Source organism: Ahaetulla prasina, chromosome 2 (genome assembly GCF_028640845.1).
Source record: "Ahaetulla prasina isolate Xishuangbanna chromosome 2, ASM2864084v1, whole genome shotgun sequence".
In the NCBI taxonomy this organism is placed as follows: domain Eukaryota; kingdom Metazoa; phylum Chordata; class Lepidosauria; order Squamata; family Colubridae; genus Ahaetulla; species Ahaetulla prasina.
The window spans coordinates 5,062,839-5,074,918 of record NC_080540.1 but is presented as its reverse complement, the minus strand read 5'-3'; the positions used below and the strand labels follow the sequence as shown (position 1 = coordinate 5,074,918).

Here is a 12,080-nt window from a genome sequence, read left to right as displayed (position 1 = left end):
CCTCATGTTCCCTTTAATTGTATTCATTTTATGTATTTAATTCATCCTTATGCTTATACTAATTCCCCAGCCAGCATGAGCTATTGGAGTTGAGGTTGCTGTGTCTGTTCTAGTTGAAGTCCACCACTCTTGGTTTTCTTGGTTTGGACATCCCGGCCATAGAGGCAGCATCATCTGGCATACAGGAAACAAGCTGAAAATATTGCCTGCCTGGACAGAAAGTTTCATTTTTCCTATTAATATGCCTGATATTTTACAGATAACTTTGGAAATATCTGGGACAGTAAGTGGGATAGCGGATTGGAAACATGGAGGTGTTAAAGATGGTTTAATGGTGGAAGGATCCTTTGGTTCTCTTGGTTTTGGGAAGCTGTCAGTCCCCCCCTTGAGTTGTGTTTCTCTCAAGAGGGTGGGCAGGAAGAGTCAAAGGATGGAGAAATGTGTTCCCAACAAATAAGTCACTCTGTTGGGATTGTAATTTAGGTGTCATGTGAATTTCTGTGCTAGATGGGTCCTATTGTGTTGCAGTTGATGAGTCCATTGACAAAGATGGGGAGAAGTGTCTGGCTCTGACCCATTGACAAAGGATGTAGGCATAAGTTGCAAACAGTCCTTAAAACATGATGACTGCCTGGGAAATATCATGGCTGCCTCTGCCTCCAGGTGATGAGCTAACTTGGCTACAGGGGAAATACCCAAACTCAGCCTCAGCTCCCCTTGAGCTGAGAAGGAAGAGGCAGAGACCCCCAGAGGAGGGGCCACAAATAATGAAACCCTTTGTTGGCAGGAGGAGCTGAATGCTGGAAAGAGGACATGGTGTGTGTGTGAGGTATGCAGCATGAAATGACATGAAATGGCAAATTTTCCTCAGTTGACCTTCCGTGTAACCCACAACTGGACCTTCTTCCCAAAGAGCCTTAAAACCATAAAGAGAAAGAGCCTCCATCAGAATTGAGGGGCATCTGAATACCGGGCGCCTCTGGGGAACCAGGTGTTTCACAGAGGGCCCCGCCCTGTGCTTGAAGGGAATGGAGAAATGCCAGAAGCCCCCCTGAAGTAGCCAATAGGAGACTGGCAGATCCCAGCTCAGCCAGGATGTCATAAAGGAGATTTCTATGGGGTCAAGAGAGAAAAGACCACTTCCCAAGGAAAACAGCTAGAGTTGTCTTTAACCAGGGTTAAAGGCAAAGGAGGAGTTAAGGTAGGTCTCCTTTAGTGAGGTTTATGAATCCCACAAAAAGATCCTATTAAATGTACACTATCTGAAGTGATATTTTTATGAAAAAGAGATAAATTGGGTTTGCATTGATGGAAATAGGCAAGAAAAATATTTAATGTAACACAATATACAAATGATAATACAATATTTTGGTAAAGACTCAGAATAAACTTAAAGGAATGTAAATTCATAGTTAAATCCACAAATATGAACACAGTAGCCTTAATTGCACACACAACAGCCTCACAGTAACTGAATTTGGGATCACATGAAACTTAACTTGGTATCAATTAACAATTTTCAGTAAATTGATGACATAATGGAAAGTCACACTTCTTGTGACCTACGATGTGTGTCCTCAGTAAGATGTGGTTCATTTAATCATGGGTGTGTCAGGCACATGTAGGTGGCCACCAATGATCTGCCCTTAAGAGCAGGGATCCATCCAAATTCCAACCCAGGACATTTCTCCTAAAGTTCCCCTTTGAATTCCACACAGGAAGTCAAAAGTGTCCAGCGGGAGGAGATGGAGCCCAAAGAATCGGAATGGCAGCTGTTTCTACACAACTGGTGTTCTGTCCGTTTTAAAGGGCATCAAACACAGAGCTAAAAAAACCCAGCAAGATTCTGACTAAACACTGTGGCGCAATTTGACTGCCATCTTGAGGTTTTTGACATACCCTGAAAATAGTCCTCTTGATTATTTTGAATAATAATTTTATTAAGGATTGTATTTACAGATCGAACAAAGAAACAATGTAAGCATGTGTGTGTCTGTATAAAAACATGAAAAAGACAAAGTGAAAAAAATCACTCCAAAAAAGATAGTAAGAAAGCAACTATTCAACATCAATATTTTATCACAAAATATTCAACATCAACATTTAATCACTAAATAAAGCAACAGATGCATCTTCATTCCACCCTCACCCCATTTTCTCCTCTCCAAATCTTCAGAGTTCTCTTTATTGACCAACAAAAGTCTGGTAAAAATTAACAAAAATACTTACAACTGTAGCATCGTATGACCAGAAATCCATTTCAAGTGATGGTCCTAAATTGAGGACTTCCTGTTCCCTGCAAAACATTATATTTACTCCACATGTAAGTTACTAATGTGGCTTTTGTGAGCAAAACATCCTCACACTCCCAGCACTTGTGCCCTTTTGCCTCATTGTGTGCTCTCTGATGGGATTTAAGGTCGCTTGACTAGGAAAAACATTTTCCCCACATCAAATATTTGTACAATTTCCCTTCTGTCACTGTGTGAAGTTCCTGGTAAAGGTTTACAACTGAATGTTGAAAAAAAAGGGTTTGTTCACAGCTGAAGAGATTTATCTCTTCTATGGTCTTTGTGGTGCTTTTTTAGCTTTGATTAAATAGGAAAAGGTTTCTCACACACTGCACACTTGTGAGGCTATTCTCCTGCGTGACTTCGAGTGTGCGTGCGAAGTGCTGAAGGTTGGGCAAAACATTTCCCACACTCCAAACATTTATAGGGTTTTTCTCCAGTGTGGATTTGCTGATGCATCACAAGAGAATCTTTCCGTGAAAAACATTTCTCGCACTCTGAGCATTTGTGGGGTTTCTCTCCTGTATGGATTCGGCTGTGACTTCTAAGGGAACATGGATGAGCAAATGTTCTCCCACAGTCTATACATTTGTAGTTTTTTTCCCCTGTGTGAATTTTCACATGACTTCTAAGGGCTGATGAGGTACGATAAAATCTTCCACATTCATAGCATTGATGTGGCTTCTCCCCTGTGTGGGTTTTAAGATGTCTCCAAAGGTCTACCTTTTGAGTGAAACATTTCCCACATTCTACACATCTGAATGGCTTCTCTCCTGTGTGGAGCCTTTGATGCCTTCCAAGGTGTTGTTTTTGGGAAAAGCATTTCCCACACTCCCCACATTTGTAGGGTTTCTCCCCCGTGTGGATTCTCTGATGAATTTGAAGCACTCCTGGCGAAATGAAACCTTTCCCACACTCCCGACATCTATAGGATAATTTTTCTTTGTGCCATTCCTGGTGTCTCTGAAGTTCACAGGAATACATAAATCGCTTCTCACATTCTGGGCATTCATAGGGTCTCTCTCCAGTGTGAAGTTTTTGATGTCGCATCAGATGAGATTTCTGGGTAAAACATTTCCCACATTCGAGGCACTTTTCCTTTTTCTCCCCTTTGTGTGTTTTCTCATGACTACGAAGACTTGAACTCTGGATGAAACATTTTCCACACTCAAAGCATTTGTAAGATTTTATTCCTGCATGAGTCTTCTCATGGATCCAAAGACTTGAGTTCTGAGAAAAGCTCTTTCCACATTCCCAGCACTTGTAAGGTTTCTCCCCTGTGTGGATTCTCTCGTGGTTTCTGAGAGTGGTTTTTTGACGGAAAAAATTCCCACATTCCACACATTGATAAGGTTTCTCTCCAGTGTGGATTTTCTGATGTGTAATAAGGTTTGACTTTTTACCAAAGCGTAAGTCACATTCCTCACATTTGTAGTTTTTTAGTGTTGGGGGCTTTCTGAGATCTTTGGTGAGTTTTCCAGAGAAGCATTTCTTCCCCTCTAAACCTTGACTGGATCCGCTTCCCACATGGATCTTCCTGTGAGTCAAAAGGCGGGAATGGCAATCAAATGATTTCCCACACTCTGAGCATTTGTGGGGTTTCTCTCCTGTGTGATTCTCTCGTGGTTTCTGAGAGTGGTTTTTCACGGAAAAATTTCCCACATTCTGGGCATTCATAGGGTCTCTCCGTGTGAAGCCTCTGATGTACAATTAGGTTGACTTATCAGCAAAACATTTCCCACATTCTGGGCATTTTTTTTATCCGCTGTGTGTCTCATGCCTCTGAAGTGATGAGCTCACAGTAAAACATTTTCCACACTCAAAGCATTTGTAAGGTTTGATTCCTGCATGGATCTTCTCATGGAGCCCAAGACTTGAGTTCCGAGAAAAGCTCTTCCCACATTCCCAACATTTATACGGTTTCTCCCCTGTGTGAATTCTCTCGTGGTTTATGAGATGGGCTTTTCTACGGAAAAATTTCCCACATTCCAGACATTGATAAGGTTTCTCTCCAGTGTGGATTTTCTGATGTGTAAGAAGGTATGACTTTTGACCAAAGCGTAAGTCACATTCCTCACATTTGTAGGTTTTTAGTGTAGGGGGCTTTCTGAGATCTTTGATGTGTTTTCCAGAGAAGGTTTTCTTCCCCTCTAAACCTTGACTGGATCCGCTTCCCACATGGATCTTCCTGTGAGTCAAAAGGCGGGACTGGCAATCAAATATTTTCCCACACTCTACACATTTGTAGGGTTTCTCCCCTGTGTGACTCATCTGGTGTCTCCGAAGTTGAGAAGAACCCACAAATCGTTTCTCACATTCTGGGCATTCATAGGGTCTCTCTCCCGTGTGAAGCCTCTGATGTACAATTAGGGTTGACTTATCAGCAAAACATTTCCCACATTCTGGGCACTTTTCGTTTTTCTCCCCTGTGTGTGTTTTCTCATGTCTCTGAAGTGATGAGCTCACAGTAAAACATTTTCCACACTCAAAGCATTTGTAAGGTTTGATTCCTGCATGGATCTTCTCATGGTGCCTTAGACCTGACTTCTGAGAAAAGCTCTTCCCACATTCCCAACAGTTGTAAGGTTTCTCTCCTGTGTGAATTATCTCGTGGTTTCTGAGAGTGGCTTTTTCACGGAAAAATTTCCCACATTCCAGACATTCATAAGGTTTCTCTCCAGTGTGGATTTTCTGATGTGTACGAAGGTTTGACTTTTTACCAAAGCGTAAGTCACATTCCTCACATTTGTAGTTTTTTAGTGTTGGGGGCTTTCTGAGATCTTTGGTGAGTTTTCCAGAGAAGCATTTCTTCCCCTCTAAACCTTGACTGGATCCGCTTCCCACATGGATCTTCCTGTGAGTCAAAAGGCGGGAATGGCAATCAAATGATTTCCCACACTCCCCACATTTGTAGGGTTTCTCCCCTGTGTGACTCATCTGGTGTCTCCGAAGTTGAGAAGAATCCACAAATCGTTTCTCACATTCTGGGCATTCATAGGGTCTCTCTCCCGTGTGAAGCCTCTGATGTACAATTAGGGTTGACTTATCAGCAAAACATTTCCCACATTCTGGGCATTTTTCGTTTTTCTCCCCTGTGTGTGTTTTCTCATGCCTCTGAAGTGATGAGCTCACAGTAAAACATTTTCCACACTCAAAGCATTTGTAAGGTTTGATTCCTGCATGATACTTCTCATGGCGCCTTAGACTTGACTTCTGAGAAAAGCTCTTCCCACATTCCCAACAGTTGTAAGGTTTCTCCCCTGTGTGAATTATCTCGTGGTTTATGAGAGTGGCTTTTTCACGGAAAAATTTCCCACATTCCAGACATTCATAAGGTTTCTCTCCAGTGTGGATTTTCTGATGTGTACGAAGGTTTGACTTTTACCAAAGCGTAAGTCACATTCCTCACATTTGTAGTTTTTAGTGTTGGGGGCTTTCTGAGATCTTTGGTGAGTTTTCCAGAAAGCATTTCTTCCCTCAAACCTTGACTGGATCCGCTTCCCACATGGATCTTCCTGTGAGTCAAAAGGCGGAATGGCAATCAAATGATTTCCCACACTCCCCACATTTGTAGGGTTTCTCCTGTGTGCCTTTTCGTGTCTTGAGAAGAATCCACAATCGCTCACATTCTGGGCATTCATAGGGTCTCTCCGTGTGAAGCCTCTGATGTACAATTAGGTTGACTCAGCAAAACATTTCCCACATTCTGGGCATTTTTCTTTTCTCCTGTGTGTGTTTTCTCATGTCTGAAGTGATGAGCTCACAGTAAAACATTTTCCACACTCAAAGCATTTGTAAGATTTGATTCCTGCATGATACTTCTCATGGCAAAGACTTGACTTCTGAGAAAAGCTCTTCCCACATTCCCAACAGTTGTAAGGTTTCTCCCCTGTGTGAATTATCTCGTGGTTTATGAGAGTGGCTTTTTCACGGAAAAATTTCCCACATTCCAGACATTCATAAGGTTTCTCTCCAGTGTGGATTTTCTGATGTGTACGAAGGTTTGACTTTAGCCCAAAGCATAAGTCACATTCCTCACATTTATAGGTTTTTAGTGTGGAGGAGCTTCTGAGATCTTTGGCGTCTTTTCCAGAGTTGGAATTCTCGCCCTCCAAACCTTGACTGGATCCGCTTCCCACATGGACCTTCCTGTGGGTCAAAAGGAGGGACTGGAGAGTAAAGAATTTCCCACACTCTGAGCATTCATGGGGTTTTTGGTCATTTTGTGGAGTGCTGCTTGTATCTGACGGGGGATCCAAGAGCTTCCCAGGCTCCATGCTTCCTCTTGGCTGCTGCCTTGCTTTGATTTTCTACTATCTGTTGACAGTTGACTTGCAGGTAAATCTGGTCGCAATCTTTTATCTGCTGTTGGAAACAAACACAAGCAGAAAAGAGAATTTCCTTTCCAGAAATGTAGAGAGTCACAAAATCTCTAGGAGGAAAACATTTATGTTGTTGTGGTCATAAAGGGATTTTTTGGGGGTCATTAAGTGAAGGGAGACCCAGGGAAGAAGTGGAGGGGTACCTGAAGGGGGTGGGGGACACCCTGGAAGTCCAGCACAGGCCACGCAGTGGGGTGCAAAGCTGCAGCCGCCCCAGAAGCCTCAGTCGCCCCATCTGAACCTTGCAATGGGGCAGAAATGCCTTGATGGTGCCTTAAGTGGAGGCCTGGGGCCTTCAGCCATTTCAGCCATCAGCCACTGACCCCAGGCCTGGACTTCAGCCTCTGTCACTGCTGCCACCCAGAAATGTGTCCTTAACACGTTTCCTCTCCCTGCATGGATCCATTTCACAGCTCAGTCTCTTCCTCTTGGGAAGACCATGCAACTCTCCTTTGTGCTATATATTTATTTGCGGTTTAAATTTATTTGCCACCCATCTCACCGAGGGGCTCCTCCAGGGGTCTTTTGAGAGTAAAAACGGAGAAAGGAATATAAGTGTAAAAACAATGGTATCAAGTAATGAAATGAGAAGCCATGGGACACACAATGAAGGTACAATAATGTCAAATGAAAAGTGGAGGGTGGGTGAAGTAATGAGTGCTGGAGGAAATAGGCTTGGCTATCAGTCTAGTAGCCCCCTCCTCTCTACCTGCCCCACAGGGGTCCTTCAGTAGGAAGGGCCAAACCTGCCTTGGGCAAGAAGGAACAGGAACAGAGCAGCTGCTGCCTTCTCCATCAAGGGTTTCCCTCCGGGGCCACATCTGGCTTCTTCTACAAACCACAGTTTAGCATAAGACACAGGACTGGCTGAATTGAGGTCATCCCTCTGCATTTCCTACCTGGATGGGAGAGAGGCCTGCCGATTCCCTGGGCCACCCCAGGTTGCTTTTCTGATGCCCTGAGCACAACCAGGTTGTTGTGCCTCGTCCTCCCTCCTCTCCTCAGCCGGGTACCTCCCGTCTCTATCTGGGCCTGTTATCAGACTCCGAGTCTGATAATACAAGATGAACGGCCTGTCATGCCTCCAGCCCACGGCCCTGGCCCCATGCCTGGAGAGTATGTCAGGAGTGAACAGACAAGCCCGATAAACTTCACTCCTACAGCGTGTGAGCAGGAAGCCAGCCACGTGCTGGAATTACTGACAGCAGATCCAGCTGAAGAGAATTCAAAGTGGAAGGATCCTCACTTCCGGAGATCTGAGAGGCGACGCCAGCAGAAGGAAGGGAGGGGCAGGCCTGGATAAATGCTGAGTCATGGAGCCACACCCCACAGCCTATATAAAGGACCTGCTTTTGGCATTCCAACCTTGAGTCAAGCAAAGTCTCATCTAGTTTGCTGACATCAGACTCTATCGCTGAAATCACAACTTGGACTCCTGCCTGCCCTGATAAACCTCGAAGGAATTTGGCAAGCTGCAGAGGCTTTGTTGCCACATTTGATACAGAGTTCCTTGACCCGTTCGTTGGAGGGGGCGTGGGACACAACCAGGTCCAACCAAAAAGCTGTCTATATTAGAAGGGGAAGTTCAGTCAGGCCACCCTAAAAGAGACTGGATCCCAGAAGATCAGGCAGGAAAAGAGGAGAGGGAAATGGTTCCGCTTTGGCGTTTCATCCTTCTCCAGGAGAGCCAGCACAGGATCATAGTTAATCAGATAAAATAAAGCTACATAGAGCTTCTCAAAATTGAAATGAATGATCCTTTTTGTTATCTCAACTGGCCCCGAAAGCAACAGAAGAAAAAAATAGATAAACCAACAATCTATGACATGGCTAAATTCTGGGATAAACTTAATCCTACATTTTCTGAAGGGATCGGGTGGGGGGGCTCACTGAATAGCTTCAGAAGGAAAAGACCCAAATAAAGGATCCCCAATAAAGGATCCAGAGAATTTCAATTAAAATTTAAGCTTTAGGAGAAGGCCTACGAATTTCAGCTTACTAAACTGTAACCCCCAAGTGCATTGTGGGACAAGACCTAAACAGGAACAATCTGCACACATCATAGCTAAAATAAAATCACTGAACTAAGACCCAGTTTGGGCCGAGAGAACATTTCTCCATGAAAGAATAGAATAGAATAGAATAGAATAGAATAGAATAGAATAGAATAGAATAGAATAGAATAGAATAGAATAGAATAGAATAGAATAGAATAGAATTTTTTATTGGCCAAGTGTGATTGGACACAGAAGGAATTTCTCTTGGTGCATATGCTCTCAGTGTACATAAAAGAAAAGATACGTTCATCAAGAATCATAAGGTACAACACTTAATGATACTCATAGGGAACAAATAAGTAATCAGGAAATAATCAATATCAATATAAATGGTAAGGATACAAGCAACAAAGTTACAGTCATAAGTAGAAGGAGATGGGTGATGGGAACGATGAGAAGATTAATAGGAGTCCAGATTTAGTAGACAGTTTGTCAGTATTGACAGAACCAGATGAAGGCTGGGCGGGGCAGCCCCACCTCCACTTGAGTCCCCAGGCAGCCTCTTTTGGCTTCAGGGCTGCATCCACTCAGCAGATGCGGCTCCCCCACTCCCTGGCCTTCTGCCCAGGGTCCACCTCCAACACAACCAAGAATGGCTTCTTACAACTAATATTGATTAAACAAATTATGCCTTCACTCTGCACCTTGGCAGAAAAACCCAATTTTATAACTTTGCCACATAAAGATTTTAAAAAGGCTTATTTTCCAAACCAAGTTTCATTGACTCACCTTTAAAGTTACGGCTAAGAGGTCTCTGTTAGCTTTCTGAGTGAAGGCCAGGGATGACCCTCACTGCTGACCAGTTTGATTTCTCCTTTATCGATTGGCCCTTTGTGCAGGAAGCTGCTTCTCCAACTGGGCCAAGATTTCCAAATTTTCAAGAATGGATCCTGATCAAAATGTTGTGGCTTCTGATCCAAGAACGCCTCTTTCTCCTCTCTGGACTTCACAGCCACATCCTCCTGGTCTCCTGCAAAGAGAAATGAAAACGGCTCACAAGAGGAGCCTCAAAACTTCCTAAGAGTTTGTGGATTGTAAAACACCCACCAAGGAGGGTCTGTCACACTGATAGGAGTAAGAGAAAGGTCTTCAAAAGTTAAAATCGTAAGAGGAAGTAGCTGCAAGAGGAAATAGCTGGCTTAAAGGTAAAACAAAGCCAACTGAAAAACAGGAAAGACAAAACTAAAACGGAAGAAGAGAAAAACCCCTATCGTTTAAAGAAGCGATAAAATAACTAGGAACTCGACAAGAAGCTAAAAGAGTCAAGAGACAACTGAATATTGACCTTCCTTGCATAGATTGTCTGCTCATTCAACTTCACATGTCATGTATGATTTAGCATGTTTGGGGAGGGAAGCAGGAATTATGTAGAAGATGGTAGGCGAGAATGGAGCCAATGGGGAACCAGGAGAGATGGGCGGCCATTGTAGGGAATTTATAAAGGGGTTGATTTGAGATGATGAACTTTGGAGAGAATCAACTTTGAAAGCTTTTTATGGCAATAAAAGAAACGGAAGGTCTTCACTGTCTTGGCTGCTTATTGATCAGCCACGTTTGCCACTGGTTGAGATGGAAAGTAGCCAGGAGGACATCACAGACTCAAAGCTACTTTGGACAGGCGTTTGAAAATCACGCAAGGCAACCTTCTGGCCATCAGCTTGTTCTAGGAGCTGCTCAGGAGATCAGCCCCCAAACTTCCTTAAGAGTTTGTGGATTCTAAAACATCCACCTAGGAGGCGATGCCACATCCCAACCTCCCCATTGCCCTGAGGTCAGTCTGTGTTAAATCCACCTGGCATATCTCAAAACACCTTTTAAAGCTCCGTTTGCTCCGTTTTTGCAACTGCACTTGAGGGAAACAGATGTTTTTTTTTTATTTCATTTTGTCACAACAGTATACACAAAAATTGTCATAAGTAAAAAAAACATATCATGAGGAAAATACATATATATAAAGTAAAGAATATGCATCAGCTATATTAATTTGATATAATAAAGGGAACAATAGGACAGGAAGGGTAGACACTTTTGTGCTCTTATGCACGCCCCTTAATGTTTAGAGGCTTCCTGTTCAAACGGACCACAGAGAGACCTTCTGAAAGTAACCTCCTCAAAAGTTCCTTCCTGGATCCACCCAGAGTCCCACCGGGGAGCCTTGGCCGGGCAAGGAGGGGGCAGATCCACCCTTCTATTTCCCCCCCCCCCCCGAGGGAAGAGAGGGATCCACTCCCTGCAGGCAACGCCAGAGCCGGATCTCCCCGAGGAAACCCCGGCAAGCCGAAGAGCGGGATCCGCAGCTCCCTTCCTCCTGACGGGGGAAGATCTCCTGGGAGGAACGGCGGCTTGGAAGCCGGAGGGAGAGCAGCCCCACCTGACGCCAGCGTAATCCAGAAAGCTCTCCCGAGGGATCCACCGACGATCCTCCCAGGGCGAAGCGGGACACGCGGAGGGAAGCGGAGATCCAGGCAGTGAGAGCAGAGAGAAGTGGGCACGGGTCTCCTGCGCTCATCTGGGGCTCCGCTCCCTCCCTGCAGCCCCGCCCCTTAGCAGCCTCTTCTCCCCGCCCTCCCTCCCTCTCAGTTCCCCCCCCCCCACCGGCCAGGAAAGCTGCCCTGTTCCTCCGATGAGCATCGGTGTCGAGGGTTCCTCTGCCCATGGAAAGAAAGTTCCCCTGCACGGTGGAAGCGGGGCTGCCCCTCCTGCTCCAGTGTGTCTGTGTGAGCTTGCATGAAGCCCGGCACAGAGAAGCCCCTTTGAGGTTTTTCTCTTGAGGATCTCCGTTCAAAGTGCCAGTAATCTTCAGTTACCGGGGTTTTTTTTGTATTTTTTCCTTTTTTTGGTGTTCCTTCCTACCTGGTTAATAAATGGTTAATATTTATTTATTTATTTATTATCCAGGTAGGATAATATTTATTTTCACTCCCAGGAACTTTTAGTTCAGCTGTCATCAAATCTTACACTGATCTCTAACAGCCATTGGTACAGAGGTTACACGATGACCCTCCATCGTGAGAATGAAAATTGGGTGGGGGTCTCTGAGCCTGGGTGGGTCTTCTCCCATTCTTTGGGTTCCAAATCCCCAGAGACACACACACACACCCCGACAGAGTTTGGGGGAGCAGCCCAGATCTCATGCTTGTTCCCATAGAGGCAGCACAATACAACAGGGAAACAAGGCTGAAAGTAGAAATAGTAGAAACTGCAAAATAGAAATGATTTTTCTATTTTTACGCTCCATCTTTCAGCTCCTCCTTCTCCCTGCAGCTCCCCTCCCAGCCAAGACCACGTGCTCCAAAACCTTATCTGTTCCTCCCTGGGCATCCGTGTAGAGGGTTCCTCTGCCCATGGAA

At 44.6% G+C, this 12,080-nt stretch overlaps 2 protein-coding genes and 1 long non-coding RNA gene across 3 annotated transcripts; all 3 read right to left on the bottom strand.

Moving 5' to 3' along the window:
- Positions 1 to 2,092: 2,092 nt before the first annotated feature.
- Positions 2,093 to 3,968, bottom strand: LOC131189508 (zinc finger protein 501-like). The gene has a single exon (XM_058165613.1). The coding sequence runs from the start codon at positions 3,966 to 3,968 to the stop codon at positions 2,637 to 2,639; it is 1,332 nt and encodes a 443-aa protein (XP_058021596.1). The 3' UTR covers positions 2,093 to 2,636.
- Positions 3,969 to 4,049: 81 nt separating this feature from the next.
- Positions 4,050 to 5,932, bottom strand: LOC131189507 (zinc finger protein 665-like). Its single transcript, XM_058165612.1, has 2 exons — positions 5,918 to 5,932; positions 4,050 to 5,669 (listed from the first exon to the last, which is right to left on the bottom strand). Exons 1-2 carry the CDS (start codon positions 5,930 to 5,932, stop codon positions 4,050 to 4,052), a joined length of 1,635 nt encoding a protein of 544 aa, XP_058021595.1.
- Positions 5,933 to 6,128: 196 nt separating this feature from the next.
- Positions 6,129 to 11,237, bottom strand: LOC131192854 (uncharacterized). The gene is made up of 3 exons (XR_009153796.1): positions 11,102 to 11,237; positions 9,460 to 9,700; positions 6,129 to 6,656 (listed from the first exon to the last, which is right to left on the bottom strand). It is a non-coding gene; the product is annotated as an uncharacterized LOC131192854 (long non-coding RNA).
- Between the last annotated feature and the right edge of the window lie 843 nt (positions 11,238 to 12,080).

Excerpts from the sequence above, each read along its gene's own strand:
- LOC131189508 (XM_058165613.1), bottom strand. The coding sequence starts at position 3,968 with ATGAATGCCCAGAATGTGGGAAATTTTTCCGTGAAAAACCACTCTCAG.